This window comes from Oncorhynchus gorbuscha, linkage group LG15, assembly GCF_021184085.1.
Source record: "Oncorhynchus gorbuscha isolate QuinsamMale2020 ecotype Even-year linkage group LG15, OgorEven_v1.0, whole genome shotgun sequence".
Classification (NCBI taxonomy): Eukaryota; Metazoa; Chordata; class Actinopteri; order Salmoniformes; family Salmonidae; genus Oncorhynchus; species Oncorhynchus gorbuscha.
In genome coordinates, this window is record NC_060187.1 from 84,199,740 (window position 1) to 84,226,274 (window position 26,535).

Consider the following 26,535-nt stretch of genomic DNA (forward strand, 5'->3'; position numbering starts at 1 on the left):
TACTTCCTTCTTCATGTCACTCTGGGGTGGGGTGGTGGGAGGGGAAGTAAGGTCATTTGAGGTTAAAGACTGCCAGTAGGGGGCGCTCCTCCCGCTTCTGCCAGGGGCTCTTCTTCTCCTCCTCTCCGTGGTCGTCAGGGGCAACAGACAATAGGGCCGTCTGGTCATGCTCAGTCCTGAAGACAACGCCCTTTGTCTCTGTGAGTGGGGGTGGAGAGGAGGAGGAGGATGAGGATGAGGGGGAGGAGAGGGGTGAAGGAGCCTCTTCCTGTATCATCCCCTCTCCTCTGTGTTCCTCTTCCTCTCCTCTGTCCTCCTCCTCTTCCTCTACTTGTTGATGTCCCTGTGTGTTCTGCAACCCTGGACCTAAAGGGCTGTCCTGGGGGCTACACTCAGGAGTCTCCCCCTCCAGGTCATCCACATATACCAGCTGGGTGTAGGCCATGGCAGGAGGGCCGCTCTTTGTCCTCCCCCTCTCTCTGTCTTTCTCTCTTTCCCTCTCTCCTACCTTCCCCTCTACCTCCCTCCCCCTCCGCCCTGCTCTGGGCTCATTCAGGTCCACCCCGGAGTCCAGACTTGCGTCGTTTCCGTTGACATGTCTACCACCACTGTTGTTACCATGGCTACCTCCTCCACCTGGATTCCCCTTGGCTTGCCCAGCCCGCTGCAAGTCTATGTAAGAGTGTCTGATGGCGTTAGACCGACCGTCCAATGAGACGAACCAGGCGCGCGGGTGTGTGAGGGGCTTCCCTCCCCGCAGTTCCATCAGTTTCCTCTCAGCCAATAGCGTGTCCTCGCCGTTCATTTGCATAATACCTGCCTCCCCAAGTGCTGTCGGGATAGACAGGGACTCTGATAGGCTGCTCCACTCCCCTTGCCCCTCTCCTTGTCCCTGGTTGGCTGAGGCGATAGCATAATCGGCGTGTGTTTGCCCCAGGGGCTGCTGGGAGTGTGAGGCGTTGAGCTCAGCCTGGATGGTCTCCAGGTCACTCTGCTGGTCAGTCTGTAAGAACAGGGCCTGGCCACACAGCGGGTGCTCCCCCGGCAGGCGCATGTAGTGGGCTGGAATCACCAGGGTGGGCCGGATCCTCCTGGGGTAACCGTCTCCTCCACTCAGCAGGTCCACGGAGCCACAGCACAACAGCTGGCCCGGCCTGGGGAGGGAGAGGGGCAGGGAGCCCAGGTGGTCCACAGACCGGGACAGGAGGTAGTCTGGGGGTCTGCGCTCACACCCCTCCCCTCTGATAGGGGAGACAGGTGGGGAGCAGGGCGAGGTAGCCTCACGCACACTAGTCCCGCTCTCCCCAACACCACTCAATTGACTTGCTGACGCCTGCACCTGATTTGAGGAGGAAAGTCTATCTGGGAGCTGATTGATGGATGAGCAGATAGAGGTGTATGATTGGCGGTAGCCGGCATCCGTCCCGGCGGAGAGGGCTGACTTAAACGGGAACGTCTCCACAGACTGACGGTAGTCTCTGCTGCGCGGTGTCAGGTTGCCTAGCGACGAGCCATGACGACTTCGGCTGTGGTTTCCTAGCGACATGTGACTGTGGTTGCCATGGGAGACCAGGTCATGGCGATCGTAGGAGGAGGGTTTGAGCATGGGTGTGGTCATGTCGGGTTCTGCTGTCGTAGAGACCAGCTCCAAATGAACCTAGAGATGTGATAAGGTTTTAGTGTCAGTTTCACAGACAGTAGCGCTATGCCATTATCTAACATGCTCTTCAAACAGAATACACAGAACACACAGGGAACAATACCATCAATACACACTAACACAAAAGTGAAAAAAACTCAACAGAATATTAGCTGTGATCATAACAATAGAAAGTGCAGTGGCAGTTCCAAAGTGCAGTTCCAAAGTGCAGTTCCAAAGTGCAGTTCCAAAGTGCAGTGGCAAAGTGCAGTTCCAAAGTGCAGTGGCAAAGGGAGAAAGCATGTTAGTATGAAGAGACCAGTGGTCCCTGGCCTGGATGTTGACTGACCTCGCTGCTGATGAGGTGGGACATAGAGGTGGACTGGTCTCTCTTACTGCCCTCCAGACCAGATGACAGAGTCAGCTTCCGCTGAGACAGACGAGGCTTCACACAACCACGCCTGGAAAGAGACAGAGACAGGGAGATAGTGAGGGAGAGACAGGGAGAGAGAGATAGTGAGAGAAGGGGAGAGGAAAGAGAAGACAGTCCTGTTGAAACTCAAGACTACGTCACTGACGCACAAGACACACTTATGACAGTCGGCAGGGAAGTCCATTGATCCAGACAGACCTGCAGTAGTACAGTAGTAGACAGAGCAGGCAGAGGAGGATGACAGCCATGCCTCCCAGTATGGCCAATAGGAAGACTGTGTGGTACGTACTGATGTCCTTTGCCACCATCGGACCTGCAGAAACAGACACATTCTTTTTTTTTAAAGGTTCACAGAGGAAGTTTTACCTGTTTTAAATGTGTGTTGGTATCTGTGTCTAGTGGGGACAAGGTGTGTGTTGGTACCTGTGTCTAGTGGGGACAAGGTGTGTGTTGGTACCTGTGTCTAGTGGGGACATGGTGTGTGTTGGTACCTGTGTCTAGTGGGGACAAGGTGTGTGTTGGTACCTGTGTCTAGTGGGGACATGGTGTGTGTTGGTACCTGTGTCTAGTGGGGACATGGTGTGTGTTGGTACCTGTGTCTAGTGGGGACATGGTGTGTGTTGGTACCTGTGTCGAGTGGGGACATGGTGTGTGTTGGTACCTGTGTCTAGTGGGGACATGGTGAGTGTTGGTACCTGTGTCTAGTGGGGACAAGGTGTGTGTTGGTACCTGTGTCTAGTGGGGACTTGGTGTGTGTTGGTACCTGTGTCTAGTGGGGACATGGTGTGTGTTGGTACCTGTGTCTAGTGGGGACATGGTGTGTGTTGGTACCTGTGTCTAGTGTGGACATGGTGTGTGTTGGTACCTGTGTCTAGTGGGGACAAGGTGTGTGTTGGTACCTGTGTCTAGTGGGGACATGGTGTGTGTTGGTACCTGTGTCTAGTGGGGACATGGTGTGTGTTGGTACCTGTGTCTAGTGGGGACGTGGTGTGTGTTGGTACCTGTGTCGAGTGGGGACATGGTGTGTGTTGGTACCTGTGTCTAGTGGGGACAAGGTGTGTGTTGGTACCTGTGTCTAGTGGGGACATGGTGTGTGTTGGTACCTGTGTCTAGTGGGGACATGGTGTGTGTTGGTACCTGTGTCTAGTGGGGACATGGTGTGTGTTGGTACCTGTGTCTAGTGGGGACAAGGTGTGTGTTGGTACCTGTGTCTAGTGGGGACATGGTGTGTGTTGGTACCTGTGTCTAGTGGGGACAAGGTGTGTGTTGGTACCTGTGTCTAGTGGGGACATGGTGTGTGTTGGTACCTGTGTCTAGTGGGGACATGGTGTGTGTTGGTACCTGTGTCTAGTGGGGACATGGTGTGTGTTGGTACCTGTGTCTAGTGGGGACATGGTGTGTGTTGGTACCTGTGTCTAGTGGGGACATGGTGTATGTCGGTACCTGTGTCTAGTGGGGACATGGTGTATGTCGGTACCTGTGTCTAGTGGGGACATGGTGTATGTCGGTACCTGTGTCTAGTGGGGACATGGTGTGTGTCGGTACCTGTGTCGAGTGGGGACATGGTGTGTGTTGGTACCTGTGTCTAGTGGGGACATGGTGTGTGTTGGTACCTGTGTCTAGTGGGGACATGGTGTGTGTTGGTACCTGTGTCTAGTGGGGACATGGTGTATGTCGGTACCTGTGTCTAGTGGGGACATGGTGTATGTCGGTACCTGTGTCTAGTGGGGACATGGTGTATGTCGGTACTTGTGTCTAGTGGGGACATGGTGTGTGTTGGTACCTGTGTCTAGTGGGGACATGGCAGCCACCCAGTATCCCAGCTGAGGGGCGATGTAGGTTAGGCTGAGCTGGTCTCCCTCCCTCTGGACATAGCCCAGACTGCTCTTCAACCAGGCCCCTACAAACAAACACAGAGAGAGTTAGAGATCTACTCTTCAAACACAATAAATTAGTGTAAAGCTTTTGGCCTCGTCACTGTGCTGCTGCAGGTCTCCAGCCAACCACTGGGAGGCAGCAGACTTACAGTGACACAGTCATAACTCACACTGGCCAGGAGCCATATGAACTAGAATCATCATAACATAGCCAGACACAGTCATTGTGTAAGATGATGTAACACGACCTGGACAACGATCTAATGTCAGTTTTTATTTCGTCACCATTGGTATGATAAGGATTTGTGGTATGTAGGCTGAACCAAGATCTGTGTATGAGAGGGGCTATGACAGTGCAGCAGTGGTTTCTGCAGGGGATTCTCTGTCTATTATAGATGCTCTGATGCAACCCAATTAAAAGGGAGGAACTAATGTACAGGGAGGGGGAAAGAGAAACAAGAGAAGGAGAGAAATACCTGTGACTCAGCATCTTTATGAAACGCTTCGCCTCCCTCCCTCCCTCCCTCACACACACAGTGTCATCGATCCCCATGGACCAAGCACAGCTAAGCACAGAAACAGCCCAACCCAGCACAGCCCTGTCCTCTTGAGGAGTCAACTCTCACTGGATGACCTTTTACATCAGTGTACTGTATCCTCTGGCTGGAAGGCATCACACACGCAAGCATGCACACAGAGTCAATACTGGTCACCTTTACATTAGTACTAGTCCTTTGTGAGAGTTTGTAGGAACGTCATCATGAATTCTGTTCAGATGTGAAATGGATGGTATTGACATCATTAACTCCTCTCTGTAATGTATTGACATCATTAACTCCTCTCTGTAATGTATTGACATCATTAATTCCTCTCTGTAATGTATTGAGTCTGGATGGTAATTACATCATTACCTCCTCTCTGTAATGTATTGGCATCATTAACTGCTCTCTGTAATGTATTGAGTCTGGATGGTAATTACATCATTAACTCCTCTCTGTAATGTATTGACATCATTAACTCCTCTCTGTAATGTATTGACATCATTAACTCCTCTCTGTAATGTATTGACATCATTAATTCCTCTCTGTAATGTATTGAGTCTGGATGGTAATTACATCATTACCTCCTCTCTGTAATGTATTGGCATCATTAACTGCTCTCTGTAATGTATTGATATCATTAACTCCTCTCTGTAATGTATTGAGTCTGGATGGTAATTACATCATTAACTCCTCTCTGTAATGTATTGAGTCTGGATGGTAATTACATCATTAACTCCTTTCAACTCCTTTCTGTAATGTATTGATATCATTAACTCCTCTCTGTAATGTATTGAGTCTGGATGGTAATTACATCATTAACTCCTCTCTGTAATGTATTGACATCATTAACTCCTCTCTGTAATGTATTGACATCATTAACTCCTCTCTGTAATGTATTGATATCATTAACTCCTCTCTGTAATTTGTTGACATCATTAACTCCTCTCTGTAATGTATTGAGTCTGGATGGTAATTACATCATTAACTCCTCTCTGTAATGTATTGAGTCTGGATGGTAATTACATCATTAACTCCTCTCTGTAATGTATTGACATCATTAACTCCTCTCTGTAATGTATTGACATCATTAACTCCTCTCTGTAATGTATTGACATCATTAACTCCTCTCTGTAATGTATTGACATCATTAACTCCTCTCTGTAATGTATTGACATCATTAACTCCTCTCTGTAATGTATTGACATCATTAACTCCTCTCTGTAATGTATTGACATCATTAACTCCTCTCTGTAATGTATTGACATCATTAACTCCTCTCTGTAATGTATTGATATCATTAACTCCTCTCTGTAATGTATGGAGTCTGGATGATAATTACATCATTAACTCCTCTCTGTAATGTATTGACATCATTAACTCCTCTCTGTAATGTATTGATATCATTAACTCCTCTCTGTAATGTATTGACATCATTAACTCCTCTCTGTAATGTATTGGCACCATTAACTCCTCTCTGTAATGTATTGACTTCATTAACTCCTCTCTGTAATATATTGACATCATTGACTCCTCTCTGTAATGTATTGACATCATTAACTCCTCTCTGTAATGTATTGAGTCTGGATGGTAATTACATCATTAACTCCTCTCTGTAATGTATTGACATCATTGACTCCTCTCTGTAATGTATTGACATCATTAACTCCTCTCTGTAATGTATTGACATCATTAACTCCTCTCTGTAATGTATTGACATCATTAACTCCTCTCTGTAATGTATTGAGTCTGGATGGTAATTACATCATTAACTCCTCTCTGTAATGTATTGACATCATTAACTCCTCTCTGTAATGTATTGACATCATTAACTCCTCTCTGTAATGTATTGAGTCTGGATGGTAATTACATCATTAACTCCTCTCTGTAATGTATTGACATCATTAACTCCTCTCTGTAATGTATTGACATCATTGACTCCTCTCTGTAATGTATTGACATCATTAACTCCTCTCTGTAATGTATTGACATCATTAACTCCTCTCTGTAATGTATTGACATCATTAACTCCTCTCTGTAATGTATTGACATCATTAACTCTTCTCTGTAATGTATTGACATCATTAACACCTCCCTGTAATGTATTGCGTCTGGATGGTAATTACATCATTAACTCCTCCCTGTAATGTATTGACATCATTAACTCCTCTCTGTAATGTATTGACATCATTAACTCCTCTCTGTAATATATTGAGTCTGGATGGTAATGACATCATTAACTCTTCTCTGTAATGTATTGACATCATTAACTCCTCTCTGTAATGTATTGGCATCATTAACTCCTCTCTTTAATGTATTGACATCATTGACTCCTCTCTGTAATGTATTGACATCATTAACTCCTCTCTGTAATGTATTGGCATCATTAACTCCTCTCTGTAATGTATTGGCATCATTAACTCCTCTCTGTAATGTATTGGCATCATTAACTCCTCTCTGTAATGTATTGACATCATTAACTCCTCTCTGTAATGTATTGACATCATTAACTCCTCTCTGTAATGTATTGTCATCATTGACTCCTCTCTGTAATGTATTGTCATCATTGACTCCTCTCTGTAATGTATTGGCATCATTAACTCCTCTCTGTAATGTATTGACATCATTGACTCCTCTCTGTAATGTATTGGCATCATTAACTCCTCTCTGTAATGTATTGACATCATTGACTCCTCTCTGTAATGTATTGGCATCATTAACTCCTCTCTGTAATGTATTGACATCATTGACTCCTCTCTGTAATGTATTGACATCATCAACTCCTCTCTGTAATGTATTGACATCATTGACTCCTCTCTGTAATGTATTGACATCATTAACTCCTCTCTGTAATGTATTGGCATCATGAACTCCTCTCTGTAATGTATTGGCATCATTGATCTGACTCATTAACTCTCTGTAATGTATTGGCATCATTAACTCCTCCCTGTAATGTATTGAGTCTGGATGGTATTTACATCATTAACTCCTCTCTGTAATGTATTGACATCATTAACTCCTCTCTGTAATGTATTGTCATCATTGACTCCTCTCTGTAATGTATTGGCATCATTAACTCCTCTCTGTAATGTATTGACATCATTGACTCCTCTCTGTAATGTATTGACATCATTGACTCCTCTCTGTAATGTATTGGCATCATTAACTCCTCTCTGTAATGTATTGACATCATTAACTCCTCTCTGTAATGTATTGACATCATTAACTCCTCTCTGTAATGTATTGACATCATTGACTCCTCTCTGTAATGTATTGACATCATTAACTCCTCTCTGTAATGTATTGGCATCATTAACTCCTCTCTGTAATGTATTGACATCATTGACTCTTCTCTGTAATGTATTGGCATCATTAACTCCTCCCTGTAATGTATTGAGTCTGGATGGTATTTACATCATTAACTCCTCTCTGTAATGTATTGACATCATTAACTCCTCTCTGTAATGTATTGGCATCATTAACTCCTCTCTGTAATGTATTGACATCATTGACTCTTCTCTGTAATGTATTGAGTCTGGATGGTAATGACATCATTAACTCTTCTCTGTAATGTATTGACATCATTAACTCCTCTCTGTAATGTATTGGCATCATTAACTCCTCTCTGTAATGTATTGACATCATTGACTCCTCTCTGTAATGTATTGGCATCATTAACTCCTCTCTGTAATGTATTGGCATCATTAACTCCTCTCTGTAATGTATTGGCATCATTAACTCCTCTCTGTAATGTATTGGCATCATTAACTCCTCTCTGTAATGTATTGACATCATTGACTCTTCTCTGTAATGTATTGGCATCATTAACTCCTCCCTGTAATCTATTGAGTCTGGATGGTATTTACATCATTAACTCCTCTCTGTAATGTATTGACATCATTAACTCCTCTCTGTAATGTATTGGCATCATTAACTCCTCTCTGTAATGTATTGACATCATTAACTCCTCTCTGTAATGTATTGACATCATTAACTCCTCTCTGTAATGTATTGACATCATTGACTCCTCTCTGTAATGTATTGACATCATTAACTCCTCTCTGTAATGTATTGACATCATTAACTCCTCTCTGTAATGTATTGAGTCTGGATGGTATTTACATCATTAACTCCTCTCATTAACATCATTAACTCCTCTCTGTAATGTATTGGCATCATTAACTCCTCTCTGTAATGTATTGACATCATTAACTCCTCTCTGTAATGTATTGGCATCATTAACTCCTCTCTGTAATGTATTGGCATCATTAACTCCTCTCTGTAATGTATTGACATCATTGACTCCTCTCTGTAATGTATTGAGTCTGGATGGTATTTACATCATTGACTCCTCTCTGTAATGTATTGACATCATTAACTCCTCTCTGTAATGTATTGACATCATTAACTCCTCTCTGTAATTTATTGAGTCTGGATGGTATTGACATCATTAACTCCTCTCTGTAATGTATTGACATCATTAACTCCTCTCTGTAATGTATTGGCATCATTAACTCCTCTCTGTAATGTATTGACATCATTAACTCCTCTCTGTAATGTATTGACATCATTAACTCCTCTCTGTAATGTATTGACATCATTAACTCCTCTCTGTCATGTATTGAGTCTGGATGGTATTTACATCACTGACTCCTCTCTGTAATGTATTGACATCATTAACTCCTCTCTGTAATGTATTGACATCATTAACTCCTCTCTGTAATGTATTGACATCATTAACTCCTCTCTGTCATGTATTGAGTCTGGATGGTATTTACATCACTGACTCCTCTCTGTAATGTATTGACATCATTAACTCCTCTCTGTAATGTATTGACATCATTAACTCCTCTCTGTAATGTATTGACATCATTAACTCCTCTCTGTCATGTATTGAGTCTGGATGGTATTTACATCACTGACTCCTCTCTGTAATGTATTGACATCATTAACTCCTCTCTGTAATGTATTGAGTCTGGATGGTATTTACATCATTAACTCCTCTCTGTAATGTATTGACATAATTAACTCCTCTCTGTAATGTATTGGCATCATTAACTCCTCTCTGTAATGTATTGACATCATTAACTCCTCTCTGTAATGTATTGACATCATTAACTCCTCTCTGTAATGTATTGGCATCATTAACTCCTCTCTGTAATGTATTGACATCATTAACTCCTCTCTGTAATGTATTGACATCATTAACTCCTCTCTGTAATGTATTGACATCATTAACTCCTCTCTGTAATGTATTGACATCATTAACTCCTCCCTGTAATGTATTGAGTCTGGATGGTATTTACATCATTAACTCCTCTCTGTAATGTATTGACATCATTAACTCCTCCCTGTAATGTATTGACATCATTAACTCCTCCCTGTAATGTATTGACATCATTAACTCCTCTCTGTAATGTATTGACATCATTAACTCCTCTCTGTAATGTATTGACATCATTAACTCCTCTCTGTAATGTATTGACATCATTAACTCCTCTCTGTAATGTATTGAGTCTGGATGGTATTTACATCATTAACTCCTCTCTGTAATGTATTGACATCATTAACTCCTCTCTGTAATGTATTGGCATCATTAACTCCTCTCTGTAATGTATTGACATCATTAACTCCTCTCTGTAATGTATTGGCATCATTAACTCCTCTCTGTAATGTATTGGCATCATTAACTCCTCTCTGTAATGTATTGACATCATTGACTCCTCTCTGTAATGTATTAATGTATTGACATCATTAACTCCTCTCTGTAAATGAGTCTGGATGGTATTGACATCATTAACTCCTCTGTAATGTATTAATGTATTGACATCATTAACTCCTCTCTGTAATGTATTGGCATCATTAACTCCTCTCTGTAATGTATTGACATCATTAACTCCTCTCTGTAATGTATTGACATCATTAACTCCTCTCTGTAATGTATTGACATCATTAACTCCTCTCTGTCATGTATTGAGTCTGGATGGTATTTACATCACTGACTCCTCTCTGTAATGTATTGACATCATTAACTCCTCTCTGTAATGTATTGACATCATTAACTCCTCTCTGTAATGTAAGTCTGGATGTATTTACATCATTAACTCCTCTCTGTAATGTATTGACATAATTAACTCCTCTCTGTAATGTATTGGCATCATTAACTCCTCTCTGTAATGTATTGACATCATTAACTCCTCTCTGTAATGTATTGACATCATTAACTCCTCTCTGTAATGTATTGGCATCATTGACTCCTCTCTGTAATGTATTGACATCATTAACTCCTCTCTGTAATGTATTGACATCATTAACTCCTCTCTGTAATGTATTGGCATCATTAACTCCTCTCTGTAATGTATTGACATCATTAACTCCTCCCTGTAATGTATTGAGTCTGGATGGTATTTACATCATTAACTCCTCTCTGTAATGTATTGACATCATTAACTCCTCCCTGTAATGTATTGACATCATTAACTCCTCCCTGTAATGTATTGACATCATTAACTCCTCCCTGTAATGTATTGACATCATTAACTCCTCTCTGTCATGTATTGAGTCTGGATGGTATTTACATCACTGACTCCTCTCTGTAATGTATTGACATCATTAACTCCTCTCTGTAATGTATTGACATCATTAACTCCTCTCTGTAATGTATTGAGTCTGGATGGTATTTACATCATTAACTCCTCTCTGTAATGTATTGACATAATTAACTCCTCTCTGTAATGTATTGGCATCATTAACTCCTCTCTGTAATGTATTGACATCATTAACTCCTCTCTGTAATGTATTGACATCATTAACTCCTCTCTGTAATGTATTGGCATCATTGACTCCTCTCTGTAATGTATTGACATCATTAACTCCTCTCTGTAATGTATTGACATCATTAACTCCTCTCTGTAATGTATTGGACATCATTAATCATTAACTCCTCTCTGTAATGTATTGACATCATTAACTCCTCCCTGTAATGTATTGAGTCTGGATTAACTCCTCTCTGTAATGTATTGACATCATTAACTCCTCTCTGTAATGTATTGACATCATTAACTCCTCCCTGTAATGTATTGACATCATTAACTCCTCCCTGACATCATTAACTCCTCTCTGTAATGTATTGACATCATTAACTCCTCCCTGTAATGTATTGACATCATTAACTCCTCTCTGTAATGTATTGACATCATTAACTCCTCCCTGTAATGTATTGACATCATTAACTCCTTTCTGTAATGTATTGACATCATTAACTCCTCCCTGTAATGTCTGAGTCTAATGTATTGACATCATTAACTCCTCTCTGTAATGTATTGACATCATTAACTCCTCTCTGTAATGTATTGACATCATTAACTCCTCTCTGTAATGTATTGAGTCTGGATGGTAATTACATCATTAACTCCTCTATGTAATGTATTGACATCATTAACTCCTCCCTGTAATGTATTGAGTCTGGATGGTATTTACATCATAAACACACAGAGGTAAACCAGCTCCTTTCTAACAGTATGTGACATCATTCAGCTCAGTACTCTACAACATCACAGAACAAAATACATGCTGTCAGTTGAACTAGCAGAACAGGTTTCACCAAGTCTGTGTGTGTCTTTTGCTCAAGCGTCTGTGTCTGTGTGTGAGAGTTTGTGTGGGTCTGTATGCTCAAGCATCTGTGTGTCTGTGTGAGAATTGGTGTGTGTGTGTGTGCTCAAGCATCTGTGTGTGTTTGTGTGCTCAAGATTCTGTGTGTCTGTGTGAGAAATATTTCTGGAGAAATCTCAAACTCTCTCTCTCACACACTTACACACACTCTCTAACTGGTCACTGGAGAAACTAAATTAAAGCCCCGGGTCTGTTAGGTTTGTTATTTGGGGGTTGCTAGGGAAACGGTGACCTAAAACACAGAGGACCAGAGGTGGGTGTTTCTGGGAAATATTAACCATACAGCGTGCATGTATTGACACAAGGCTACATACCCTCTGGCTATAAGGCATCCTGGGAACAGTGGCTTTCAATGGCAATCATGTAAAGGGTCACCCAGTGAGAGAGTTGACTCCTCATGAGAACATGGCTGTGCTGGGCTCGGTACAGTACTGTGTGTGATTGTTTACACCTATGTGCGTGCGTGCGTGCGCGCATGTGTGTGTGTGTGTGTGTCTTTGTGTGCGTGTGTGCTCCTGTAGCCCCCGTCCTAATCAGCTCGTTGGGCTAGTGAATGGTCTCCTTCAACAACAGTAAGTCACCACTGGACCTTCATATCACAGGACGTCCTTGGTAGTGTACCTCAGCTGGTTCAAGCACTACTCTGGCTACCCTCCTAAATCACTCCACTGCTGTCTGAGTCAATGATCTACGGCTGACTACACTTCTACTGATCTGGGGAGGGAGGGATTTTCCAAACAGGTTAGGCTACATTTCCTAACCAATCTTGTGATGTGGATGTAATCAGGAACAAGAAGTATTGTGTTTTGATGTGTGTTTTAATACGGTGCGTTACGTCCAATAATATGTCAGATAATCTTTTAGAAAGTTCTCAATTATTCCATTCATAACTCTGCCCCACTGTAATCTCCCGTCTCACTGTACAGTGTGTGAGTGTGTGAGTGTGTGAGTGTGTGAGTGTGTGAGTGTGTGAGTGTGTGAGTGTGTGAGTGTGTGTGTGTGTGTGTGTGTGTGTGTGTGTGTGTGTGTGTGTGTGTGTGTGTGTGTGTGTGTTGCACTCTGGTACGTTTTTTTCCCCCCAGTTCCTTTGAAAAAAAGTATGTAGTGATGCATTTCCCAGCCTGACTGAGATACACACATCCCATTACCTTTCGGGAAACATAGATCCCACTGATGAAGGATGCAGAAGGGTAAGACACACACAACACGTACCTTACCCTACTGATTAGAGGTTCCGAGGGGAGGAATTCTGGACCCAAACACAGGAAATCTGCTCCCTGCTCAGAAAAACTGAAAAGCTGTGTGTGTGTGTGTGTATGTACTCACCTAGACTGGGATCGAACCTCCAGGCTGGGATGTGTTGGTTCTCCTTCAGGCCGCTATTGGCCGGTAGAGAGATGGAGATGCTGATTGGGCCATTCACCTGGAGCTCCACCCCCTCGCTGGCCAATAGGTGGACAGAGATGGCCGCCACTGGAGTCAGCTCAAACCTACGCTCACTTCCTGTTAGAGGAGAAGAGGAGAGCCAAAAGAGAGGAGTAGTGAGAGGGAGAGAGGAGAGGTGTAGTGAGAGGGAGAGAGGAGAGGTGTAGTGAGAGGGAGAGAGGAGAGGTGTAGTGAGAGGGAGAGAGGAGAGGTGTAGTGAGAGGGAGAGAGGAGAGGTGTAGTGAGAGGGAGAGAGGAGAGGTGTAGTGAGAGGGAGAGAGGAGAGGTGTAGTGAGAGGGAGAGATGTAGTGAGAGGGAGAGAGGAGAGGTGTAGTGAGAGTGAGAGGAGAAGTGTAGTGAGAGGGAGAGGAGAAGTGTAGTGAGAGGGAGAGGAGAAGTGTAGTGAGAGGGAGAGGTGTAGTGAGAGGGAGAAAGGAGAGGTGTAGTGGAGGGAGAGAGAGAGGAGAGGTGTAGTGAGAGGGAGAGAGAGAGGAGAGGTGTAGTGAGAGGGAGGGAGAGAGGAGAGGTGTAGTGAGAGGGAGAGAGGAGAGGTGTAGTGAGAGGGAGAGGAGAGGTGTAGTGAGAGGGAGAGGAGAAGTGTAGTGAGAGGGAGAGAGAGAGGTGTAGTGAGAGGGAGAGAGGAGAGATGTAGTGAGGGAGAGAGAGAGAGGTGTAGTGAGAGGGAGAGAGAGAGAGAAGTGTAGTGAGAGGGAGAGGTGTAGTGAGAGTGAGGGAGAGAGGAGAGGTGTAGTGAGAGAGAGGGAGGAGAGGTGTAGTGAAAGGGAGGGAGAGAGGAGAGGTGTAGTGAGAGAGAGGGAGGAGAGGAGCAGTGAGAGAGGGATGAGAGTAGTGAGAGGGAGAGGGAGGAGAAGTTTAGTGAGAGGAGGAGATTAGAAGAAGAGGAGAAGAAGCAGGGAGAGAGAAAGGGAGAGGAGAGTGTCTGCTAAATGATACAAATGTAAAATGGACACACACACATAGGTTGTTTGAGAGCACAGGGGTTACAGTGCCTTGCGAAAGTATTCGGCCCCCTTGAACTTTGCGACCTTTTGCCACATTTCAGGCTTCAAACATAAAGATATAAAACTGTATTTTTTTTGTGAAGAATCAACAACAAGTGGGACACAATCATGAAGTGGAACAACATTTATTGGATATTTCAAACATTTTTAACAAAACAAAAACTGAAAAATTGGGCGTGCAAAATTATTCAGCCCCTTTAAGTTAATACTTTGTAGCGCCACCTTTTGCTGCGATTACAGCTGTAAGTCGCTTGGGGTATGTCTCTATCAGTTTTGCACATCGAGAGACTGAATTTTTTCCCCATTCCTCCTTGCAAAACAGCTCAAGCTCAGTGAGGTTGGATGGAGAGCATTTGTGAACAGCAGTTTTCTGTTCTTTCCACAGATTCTCGATTGGATTCAGGTCTGGACTTTGACTTGGCCATTCTAACACCTGGATATGTTTATTTTCGAACCATTCCATTGTAGATTTTGCTTTATGTTTTCGGATCATTGTCTTGTTGGAAGACAAATCTCCGTCCCAGTCTCAGGTCTTTTGCAGACTCCATCAGGTTTTCTTCCAGAATGGTCCTGTATTTGGCTCCATCCATCTTCCCATCAATTTTAACCATCTTCCCTGTCCCTGCTGAAGAAAAGCAGGCCCAAACCATGATGCTGCCACCACCATGTTTGACAGTGGGGATGGTGTGTTCAGGGTGATGAGCTGTGTTGCTTTTACGCCAAACATAACGTTTTGCATTGTTGCCAAAATGTTCAATTTTGGTTTCATCTGACCAGAGCACCTTCTTCCACATGTTTGGTGTGTTCCTTGTTCTTCATGATGCTCTCTGCGCTTTTAACGGACCTCTGAGACTATCACAGTGCAGGTGTATTTATACGGAGACTTGATTACACACAGGTGGATTGTATTTATCATCATTAGTCATTTAGGTCAACATTGGATCATTCAGAGATCCTCATTGAACTTCTGGAGAGTTTGCTGCACTGAAAGTAAAGGGGCTGAATAATTTTGCACGCCCAATTTTTCAGTTTTTGATTTGTTAAAAAAGTTTGAAATATCCAATAAATGTCGTTCCACTTCATGATTGTGTCCCACTTGTTGTTGATTCGTCACAAAAAAAATACAGTTTTATATCTTTATGTTTGAAGCCTGAAATGTGGCAAAAGGTTGCAAAGTTCAAGGGGGCCGAATACTTTCGCAAGGCACTGTATATTGTGTTAAAGGGGGCTCTTCTGGGTAGTATATCTTTGATGGAGCCTCTTACATAGAGCTGTACCTCACCCCTACCTTCACCCCTAATCTCCTCAACCCTACCTTATTCACATCCACCCCTCACTTCACCACACACACCCCTACCTTTACCCCTAATCTCCTCAACCCTCCCTGCCTTCATCCCACCCACCCACCCACCCACCCACCCACTTACCCCTCATCCATCCCTTCACCACACACTCCCCACCAACCCCACATGTCTTCTATCTTACCCACCCCTCATCCCCCACCCACCCACCCTTCATCTCTTCCATCCCTCCCACCCTTCATCCCCCTCCTCCCTTCACCCCATCCACCCCTCATCCATGTCAAATACTTTCAAATAATGTTTTAGTTTGTTGGATACAACGGCACCAATGGAATGGTACCAAGAGTGTATTCCACCTAAGTCTGGTCCCAGTCTGTCCCAGTCCCAGTGGAGGTACCTGTTCCATTGCCCCCCAGGCCCTGTAGGTAGGGAAAGTGCTGGATGTGGCTGGGGTTGTTGGCCACAGTCAGCAGGGCAGTGAGATTGCTGTAGGACGAGTTGGGAGGGAGGCTCAGGGCTCGACGCTGGAACTGAACCCAGGACTGACCCCTCAATCCTGGGGAGGAAAGAGGGGGGGGGGTCAGGAACCACTCACACACTTAGATCCAGTGTTCCTTAGTGTCCATCTCCCCTGTACTCCTAATGGTTTTTCTCTTTTACTCAATCAGTTCCTTCCATCTCCCTCTGCCACCCTTCCTCTCTCTCTCCCTCTTTCTCTCTCACTGCCTCCTGCTTTCTTCCTCTCTCTCACTGCCTCCCTCTTCTTCTCTCTCTCCCTCTTTCTCTCTCACTGCCTCCTTCCATCTCCCTCTGCCACCCTTCCTCTCCCTCTCCCTCATTCTCTCTCACTGCCTCCCGCTTTCTTCCTCTGTCTCACTGCCTCCCTCTTCCTCTCTCACTGCCTCCTGCTTTCTTCCTCTGTCTCATTGCCTCCCTCTTCCTCTCTCACTGCCTCCTGCTTTCTTCCTCTGTCTCACTGCCTCCCTCTTCCTCTCTCACTGCCTCCTGCTTTCTTCCTCTGTCTCACTGCCTCCCTCTTCCTCTCCCTCTTCCTCCTCTCTCACTGCCTACCGCTTTCTTCCTCTGTCTCACTGCCTCCCTCTTCCTCTCCCTCTCCCTCTCTCACTGCCTCCCTCTTCCTCTCTCTCTCCCTCTTTCTTTCTCACTGCCTCCCGCTTTCTTCCTGTCTCACTGCCTCCCTCTTCCTCTCTCTCTCCCTCTTCCTCTCTCTCTCCCTCTTCCTCTCTCTCTCCCTCTTCCTCTCTCTCTCCCTCTTCCTCTCTCTCTCCCTCTTCCTCGCTCACTGCCTCCTGCTTTCTTCCTCTCTCTCACTGCCTCCCTCTTCTTCTCTCTCTCCCTCTTTCTCTCTCACTGCCTCCTTCCATCTCCCTCTGCCACCCTTCCTCTCCCTCTCCCTCATTCTCTCTCACTGCCTCCTGCTTTCTTCCTCTGTCTCACTGCCTCCCTCTTCCTCCTCTCTCACTGCCTCCCGCTTTCTTCCTCTGTCTCACTGCCTCCCTCTTCCTCTCCCTCTCCCTCTCTCACTGCCTCTCGCTTTCTTCCTGTCTCACTGCCTCCCTCTTCCTCACTCTCCCTCTTCCTCTCTCTCTCTCCCTCTTCTCCTCTCTCTCCCTCTTCCTCTCTCTCTCCCTCTTCCTCTCTCTCTCCCTCTTCCTCGCTCACTGCCTCCCTCTTCCTCCTCTCTCACTGCCTCCCGCTTTCTTCCTCTGTCTCACTGCCTCCCTCTTCCTCTCCCTCTCCCTCTCTCACTGCCTCTCGCTTTCTTCCTGTCTCACTGCCTCCCTCTTCCTCTCTCTCTCCCTCTTCCTCTCTCTCTCCCTCTTCCTCTCTCTCTCCCTCTTCCTCTCTCTCTCCCTCTTCCTCTCTCTCTCCCTCTTCCTCGCTCACTGCCTCCCGCTTTCTTCCTCTGTCTCACTGCCTCTCTCTAAGGGGTGTATTGGCATGGGAAACATGTTCACATTGCTAAAGCAAGTGGAATAGATAAACAAAAGTCAAATAAAACAATACAAAAATGAACAGTAAACATTACACTCACAAAAGTTCATTATGTGCAAATAGTTAAAGTACAAAAGGGAAAATAAATAAATATGGGTTGTATTACAATGGTGTTAGTTCTTCGATGGTTGCCCTTTTCTTGTGGCAACAGGTCACATCTTGCTGCTGTGATTGTACACTGTGGTATTTCACCCAATAGATAAGGAAGTTTATCAAAATTGGGTTTGTTTTCAAATTCCTTGTCTGTGTAATCCGAGGGAAATATGTCTCTCTAATATGGTCATGCATTTGGCAGGAGGTTAGGAAGTGCAGCTCAGTTGCCACCTCATTTTGTGGGCAGTGTGCATATAGCAGGTCTTCTCTTCAGAGCCAGGTCTGCCTTCGGCAGCCTTTCTCAATAGCAAGGCTATGCTCACTGAGTCTGTACATACTCAAAGCTGTGCTTAAGTTTGGGTCAGTCACGGTAGTCAGGTATTCTGCCACTGTGTGCTTTCTGTTTAGAACCAAATAGCATTCTAGTTTGCTGTTTTTTTGTTAAATCTTTCCAATATGTCAAGTAATTCTCTTTTTGTTTTCTCATGATTTGGTGGTGTCTAATTGTGCTGCTGTCCTGGGGGTATGTGGGGTCTGTTTGAGTTTGTGAACAGAGCCCCAGGACCAGCTTGCTTAGGGGACTCTTCTCCAGGTTCATCGCTCTGTAGGTGATGGCTTTGTTATGGAGGGTTTGCGAATCGCTTCCTTTTAGGTGGTTGTAGAATTTAATGGCTCTTTTCTGGATCTTAATAATTAGTGGGTATCGGCCTTATTCTGCTCTGCATTATTTGGTGTTCTACGTTGTACATGGAGGATATTTTTACAGAATTCTGCATGCAGTCTCTCAATTTGGTGTTTGTCCCATTTTGTGAATGTTTGGATTCAATGGATTCTATAAACTGATACAAGTATTTTTAGCCAGATCCTAATTGGTATGTCGAATTGTATGTTCCTTTTGATGGCATAGAAAGCCCTTCTTGTTTCTCAGATCGTTCACAGCTTTGTGGAAGTTACCTGTGGCACTGATGTTTAGGCAGAAGTATGTTTAGGCCGACTACAAACAATCTATAACTGGGCTAATAGCTCACTAACTAGAATCAAATCCAATTTTATTGGTCACATACACATGTTTAGCAGATGTTATAGCAGGTGTAGCGAAATGCTTGTGTTCCTAGCTCCAATAGTGCAGTAGTGTCTAACACTTCACAATACACACAAATCTCAAAAGTAAAAGAATGGAACTAGCAAAGGATATGAACAAAATGTGCACACGTGGTTACATGCACTTGTTTTGAGATCAAAGCGAGAGCTGCATCTACTCACAACCGCTCATGCTGCCTACAACCAAATTTGGTTTCAGTATGTTGCACTGAAAGTGGCAAATATTGCCTTGATTCGATCAAAATTGCCATAGTAAAGGGAAACTGTGATAGTGTTAACAAGGAAAACTCTAGAACAGTGGCCACCAACCTTTTCTGAGTCAAGATCCCTTTGAGTCCAAATGCAAGCCAAGATCTACCGCTTAAAAAAATAGGCAAAACTTTTTTTCTATGAAACAACCAATTAAAAACAGTACTGTAACAATGAGGTTTGTGCAGTAAGCTACAGGCCCAATACATTATCAACGCATACTGGCTTTGCTTGAATTGCCCTGACAATGCATTGTAGTTTGGGACATAAAAAATGTTTTTATATTAAAACATTTGGGGCTATATGATCACACCGGTAATAGATCTGTTGTTGTATTACTTGTGAGGCACAGCTGAGTGAGCAGACATTTAAATAATTTGCTTTTTATTTTTATTTTACTGGGCTGATCTGAGGGTCAGTCTCAGCGGAGGGAGAGAGCAGCAGGCTGAGGGTCAGTCTCAGGTGAGGGAGAGAGCAGCAGACTGAGGGCCAGTCTCAGCGGAGGGAGAGAGCAGCAGACTGAGGGTCAGTCTCAGCAGAGGGAGAGAGCAGCAGACTGAGGGTCAGTCTCAGCAGAGGGAGAGAGCAGCAGACTGAGGGCCAGTCTCAGCGGAGGGAGAGAGCAGCAGACTGAGGGTCAGTCTCAGCAGAGGGAGAGAGCAGCAGACTGATGGTCAGTCTCAGCAGAGGGAGAGAGCAGCAGACTGAGGGTCAGTCTCAGCAGAGGGAGAGAGCAGCAGACTGAGGGTCAGTCTCAGCAGAGGGAGAGAGCAGCAGACTGATGGTCAGTCTCAGCAGAGGGAGAGAGCAGCAGACTGAGGGTCAGTCTCAGCAGAGGGAGAGAGCAGCAGACTGATGGTCAGTCTCAGCAGAGGGAGAGAGCAGCAGACTGAGGGTCAGTCTCAGCAGAGGGAGAGAGCAGCAGACTGAGGGTCAGTCTCAGCAGAGGGAGAGAGCAGCAGACTGAGGGCCAGTCTCAGCGGAGGGAGAGAGCAGCAGACTGAGGGTCAGTCTCAGCAGAGGGAGAGAGCAGCAGACTGATGGTCAGTCTCAGCAGAGGGAGAGAGCAGCAGACTGAGGGTCAGTCTCAGCAGAGGGAGAGAGCAGCAGACTGAGGGTCAGTCTCAGCAGAGGGAGAGAGCAGCAGACTGATGGTCAGTCTCAGCAGAGGGAGAGAGCAGCAGACTGAGGGTCAGTCTCAGCAGAGGGAGAGAGCAGCAGACTGAGGGCCAGTCTCAGCAGAGGGAGAGAGCAGCAGACTGAGGGTCAGTCTCAGCGGAGGGAGAGAGCAGCAGACTGAGGGTCAGTCTCAGCAGAGGGAGAGAGCAGCAGACTGAGGGTCAGTCTCAGCAGAGGGAGAGAGCAGCAGACTGAGGGCCAGTCTCAGCGGAGGGAGAGAGCAGCAGACTGAGGGTCAGTCTCAGCAGAGGGAGAGAGCAGCAGACTGAGGGTCAGTCTCAGCAGAGGGAGAGAGCAGCAGACTGAGGGTCAGTCTCAGCAGAGGGGGAGAGCAGCAGACTGAGGGTCAGTCTCAGCAGAGGGGGAGAGCAGCAGACTGAGGGTCCACCTCTCAACATCTTCTTCCAGCTGTTGGGGAAACTCAAGTCGCACCACATTACTTCCACCTCATGCACAAATTCATGCTGTTACTCCTATGACCAGAGAAAGTGAAATATTCTTTGATATTAAAAAAGACCCAAGCCACTAATAACAACAAGCCTGTAGATACACTTTCCTACTCATTCATTACTGCTGCACTGCTTGTTGCAGAGCTGAGTGGAAATAGGAAGAAAGTGCCTTTTATGGCTTATAAAAGTGTTGAATACAAAGTGTTGAATACAAAGTGTTGAATACAAAGTGTTGAATACAAAGTGTTGAATACACAGTGTTGAATACAAAGTGTTGAATACAAAGTGTTGAATACAAAGTGTTGAATACAAAGTGTTGAAAACAAAGTGTTGAATACAAAGTGTTGAATACAAAGTGTTGAATACAAAGTGCTGAATACAAAGTGCTGAATACAAAGTGTTGAATACAAAGTGTTGAATACATAGTGTTGAATACATAGTGTTGAATACAAAGTGTTGAATACATAGTGTTGAATACATAGTGTTGAATACATAGTGTTGAATACAAAGTGTTGAATACAAAGTGCTGAATACAAAGTGCTGAATACAAAGTGTTGAATACAAAGTGTTGAATACACAGTGTTGAATACATAGTGTTGAATACAAAGTGTTGAATACATAGTGTTGAATACAAAGTGTTGAATACAAAGTGTTGAATACAAAGTGTTGAATACAGTGTTGAATACAAAGTGTTGAATACAAAGTGTTGAATACAAAGTGTTGAATACAAAGTGTTGAATACAAAGTGTTGAAAGTGTTGAATACAAAGTGTTGAATACAAAGTGTTGAATACAAAGTGATGACAGGGCTGAGTAAGAACTTAAACATGGAGTCACTCATAAAAACAACGGCTCTATGCTGTATTCGTTGACAGTCTCTAGTCATGGTTTTAAATGTTCTGATATCTTTGCTGTATTCGTTGACAGTCTCTCTCTAGTCATGGTTTTAAATGTTCTGATATCTTTGCTGTATTCGTTGACAGTCTCTCTAGTCATGGTTTTAAATGTTCTGATATCTTTGCTGTATTCGTTGACAGTCTCTCTAGTCATGGTATTAAATGTTCTGATATCTTTGCTGTATTCGTTGACAGTCTCTCTAGTCATGGTTTTAAATGTTCTGATATCTTTGCTGTATTCGTTGACAGTCTCTCTAGTCACGGTTTTAAATGTTCTGATATCTTTGCTGTATTCGTTGACAGTCTCTCTCTAGTCACGGTTTTAAATGTTCTGATATCTTTGCTGTATTCGTTGACAGTCTCTCTAGTCATGGTTTTAAATGTTCTGATATCTTTGCTGTATTCGTTGACAGTCTCTCTAGTCATGGTTTTAAATGTTCTGATATCTTTGCTGTATTCGTTGACAGTCTCTCTCTAGTCATGGTTTTAAATGTTCTGATATCTTTGCTGTATTCGTTGACAGTCTCTCTAGTCATGGTTTTAAATGTTCTGATATCTTTGCTGTATTCGTTGACAGTCTCTCTCTAGTCATGGTTTTAAATGTTCTGATATCTTTGCTGTATTCGTTGACAGTCTCTCTAGTCATGGTTTTAAATGTTCTGATATCTTTGCTGTATTCGTTGACAGTCTCTCTCTAGTCATGGTTTTAAATGTTCTGATATCTTTGCTGTATTCGTTGACAGTCTCTCTCTAGTCATGGTTTTAAATGTTCTGATATCTTTGCTGTATTCGTTGACAGTCTCTCTAGTCATGGTTTTAAATGTTCTGATATCTTTGCTGTATTCGTTGACAGTCTCTCTCTAGTCATGGTTTTAAATGTTCTGATATCTTTGCTGTATTCGTTGACAGTCTCTCTCTAGTCATGGTTTTAAATGTTCTGATATCTTTGCTGTATTCGTTGACAGTCTCTCTAGTCATGGTTTTAAATGTTCTGATATCTTTGCTGTATTCGTTGACAGTCTCTCTCTAGTCATGGTTTTAAATGTTCTGATATCTTTGCTGTATTCGTTGACAGTCTCTCTAGTCATGGTTTTAAATGTTCTGATATCTTTGCTGTGTTCGTTGACAGTCTCTCTCTAGTCATGGTTTTAAATGTTCTGATATCTTTGCTGTATTCGTTGACAGTCTCTCTCTAGTCATGGTTTTAAATGTTCTTTGCTGATATCTTTGCTGTAGCTTTCTTGTACTGCAGCCACGGTCATCTGAGCCATCCCATTGGCCAGCGGGAGGCCTATAGTGCACTTGATTTGCTCTCCGGGTCCGCCGGGAAGGAAGAGTTTGTACCTTCAGACACATGAAATGTTTCAAATTGGCAACAGTTGGCTTGTCCGGCGCGCAGGGCAGCTGAATCAGGTGCAGCACAGAGCAGTCCCGCGGGAGCTGCGTGGTCTCAGGGCTACTGCGCGAAAGTCTTCACAAGTATAGTAACACATTGCTCTCTCTCTGTGTGTGTGTGTGTGTGTGTGTGTGTGTGTGTGTGTGTGTGTGTGTGTGTGTGTGTGTGTGTGTGTGTGTGTGTGTGTGTGTGTGTGTGTGTGTGTGTGTGTGTGTGTGTGTGTGTGTGTGTGTGTGTGTGTGTACATGTTTAATCGACCAACGGAAAAATGTATTTCTAGGGGGTTTAGGGTAAGGTTAGGTTTAGGTTTTGTGGTTAGCGAAAACAGGATTTTGAATGGGAATCAATTGCGTGTCCCTACAAGGTTAGTTAAACAAGACTGTGTGTGTGTGTGCACACGCTTGCGGACATGTTTAACTACAAAAAAATACTATTTCTAGGGGGTTTAGATTAAGTTTAGAATTAGTGTTAGTATTGGGGTAAGGGGTTGTGGGTTAGGAGATGGTGTTGGGGTATGGTTAGGGGTTAAGGAAATTAGGATTTAGAATGGGAATCAATTGTGTCCCCACAAGGTTAGTTAAACAAGACTGTGTGTGTTAAAGAGAAGTTTGTATAGTGGGGCTTCGCAATGATGTCATAGTGTTTCCACTGTGGTGAGTGTACATTCCTGGGCAATGAGACACCGCTGCAGCCGTGCCTGTGTGTTTTCTCTAGCTCTGTGTATCCTCTGCCTTCAGTACACCTGATCTGGTATTGATCTGAACGTCCAGTTTTGAAGGAGGTCTGTTATTGATCTGAATGTCCAGTTTTGAAGGAGGTCTGTTATTGATCTGAATGTCCAGTTTTGAAGTAGGTCTGTTATTGATCTGAATGTCCAGTTTTGAAGGAGGTCTGGTATTGATCTGAATGTCCAGTTTTGAAGGAGGTCTGGTATTGATCTGAACGTCCAGTTTTGAAGGAGGTCTGTTATTGAACTGAATGTCCAGTTTTGAAGGAGGTCTGTTATTGATCTGAATGTCCAGTTTTGAAGGAGGTCTGTTATTGATCTGAATGTCCAGTTTTGAAGGAGGTCTGGCATTGATCTGTGCGGCCAGTTTTGAAGGAGGTCTGGCATTGATCTGAATGTCCAGTATTGGAGGTGGTCTGGGTTATAATCACATCAACAGGACTGGAGTAACAAAATGGAGAGTTAGTTCCAGGTAACAGCTTGGACACAGTGTGAGATGTAGCAGAGCATGTGTGTGTGTGTGTGTGTGTGTGTGGGGGGGGGGGTTCCTGTGCCAATCCAAAAAGACCCTCCTCATCCTCTACCCCTCCTAAGAGTTCCCTCTCTTTTCTTCCCTCTATAATGAACATTGCACCCTTCCCCCTTCTCTCCATCCCCGCCTCTCCCCTTTTCCTTTTCTCCTCACCCCCTCTCTTCCCCCTTCTCCTCACCCCCTCTCTTCCCCCTTCTCCCCACTCCCTCTCTTCCCCCTTTTCCCCACCCCCTCTTCCCCCTTTTCCATACCCCTCTCTTCCCCACCCCCTCTCTTCCCCCTTTTCCATACCCCTCTCTTCCCCACCCCTCTCTTCTCCCTTTTCCCCACCCCCTCTTCCCCCTTCTCCCCACCCCCACTCTTCCCCCTTTTCCATACCCCTCTCTTCCCCACCCCTCTCTTCCCCCTTTTCCCCACCCCCTCTCTTCTCCCTTTTCCCCACCCCCTCTTCCCCCTTCTCCCCACCCCCTCTCTTCCCCTTTTCCATACCCCTCTCTTCCCCACCCCTCTCTTCCCCCTTCTCCCCACTCCCTCTCTTCCCCCTTTTCCCCACCCCTCTCTTCCCCCTTTTTCCCACCCCTCTCTTCCCCCTTTTCCATACCCCTCTCTTCCCCACCCCCTCTCTTCCCCCTTCTCCCCACTCCCTCTCTTCCCCCTTTTCCCCACCCCTCTCTTCCCCCTTTTCCCCACCCCTTTCTTCCCCCTTTTCCCCACCCCCCTCTCTTCCCCCTTTTCCATACCCCTCTCTTCCCCACCCCTCTCTTCCCCCTTCTCCCCACTCCCTCTCTTCCCCCTTTTCCCCACCCCCCTCTTCCCCCTTTTCCCCACCCCCCTCTTCCCCCTTTTCCCCACCCCCCTCTTCCCCCTTTTCCCCACCCCCCTCTTCCCCCTTTTCCCCACCCCCCTCTTCCCCCTTTTCCCCACCCCCTTTCTTCCCCCTTTTCCCCACCCCCTCTCTTCCCCCACCCCCACCCCCCCCTCTTCCCCCTTTTCCCCCACCCCCTCTTCCCCCTTTTCCCCACCCCCTCTTCCCCCTTTTCCCCACCCCTTTCTTCCCCTTTTCCCCACCCCTCTCTTCCCCTTTTCCATACCCCTCTCTTCCCCTTTTCCCCCCCTCTTCCCCCTTTTCCCCACCCCTCTCTTCCCCCTTTTCCCCACCCCCTCTTCCCCCTTTTCCCCACCCCCCTCTTCCCCCTTTTCCCCACCCCCCTCTTCCCCCTTTTCCCCACCCCCCTTTCTTCCCCCTTTTCCCCACCCCCCTCTTCCCCCTTTTCCCCACCCCCCTCTTCCCCCTTTTCCCCACCCCCCCCTCTTCCCCCTTTTCCCCCCCCCCCCTCTTCCCCCTTTTCCCCACCCCCCTCCATACCCCTTCCCCACCCCCCTCTTCCCCCTCTTCTTCCCCACCCCCTCTTCCCCCACCCCCTCTTCCCCCTTTTCCCCACCCCCCTCTTCCCCCTTTTCCCCACCCCCTCTTCCCCCTTTTCCCCACTCCCTCTCTTCCCCTTTTCCCCACCCCTCTCTTCCCCCTTTTCCATACCCCTCTTCCCCACCCCTCTCTTCCCCCTTTTCCCCACCCCCTCTCTTCCCCCTTTTCCCCACCCCCTCTTCCCCCTTTTCCCCACCCCCTCTTCCCCCTTTTCCCCACCCCCTCTTCCCCCTTTTCCCCACCCCCTCTTCCCCCTTTTCCCCACCCCTCTCTTCCCCCTTTTCCATACCCCTCTCTTCCCCACCCCTCTCTTCCCCCTTTTCCCCACCCCTCTCTTCCCCCTTTTCCCCACCCCCTCTCTTCCCCTTTTCCCCACCCCCTTCTCCCCACTCCCTCTCTTCCCCTTTCTCTTTTCATTCTCTCTCCTCCTGCTGCATGACAAGGTTTCTCACTCCCTGGGCTTCCAGGTTCAAAATATCCTGATATAACACACTGTGTGTGGATGAGGGCCACTGTATGCACCAGACCATAGCATAATTATCCTGCCCTCCTGGAGGACGGACA

The 26,535-nt window shown here is 45.4% G+C and overlaps 1 protein-coding gene across 1 annotated transcript in view; it reads right to left on the minus strand.

The window, feature by feature from the left end:
* The window catches only part of LOC123998283 (protein FAM171A1-like), a 44,884-nt gene continuing 18,349 nt past the window's right edge, over positions 1–26,535 (minus strand). The window contains exons 4-9 of the mRNA XM_046303355.1: positions 16,306–16,464; positions 13,486–13,662; positions 3,856–3,972; positions 2,271–2,385; positions 1,989–2,100; positions 1–1,657 (exon numbers count right to left, since the gene is read on the minus strand). Coding sequence (XP_046159311.1) covers positions 53–1,657; positions 1,989–2,100; positions 2,271–2,385; positions 3,856–3,972; positions 13,486–13,662; positions 16,306–16,464 — 2,285 coding nt within the window. The 3' untranslated portion in view covers positions 1–52. The remainder of the gene's footprint in view (positions 1,658–1,988; positions 2,101–2,270; positions 2,386–3,855; positions 3,973–13,485; positions 13,663–16,305; positions 16,465–26,535) is intronic.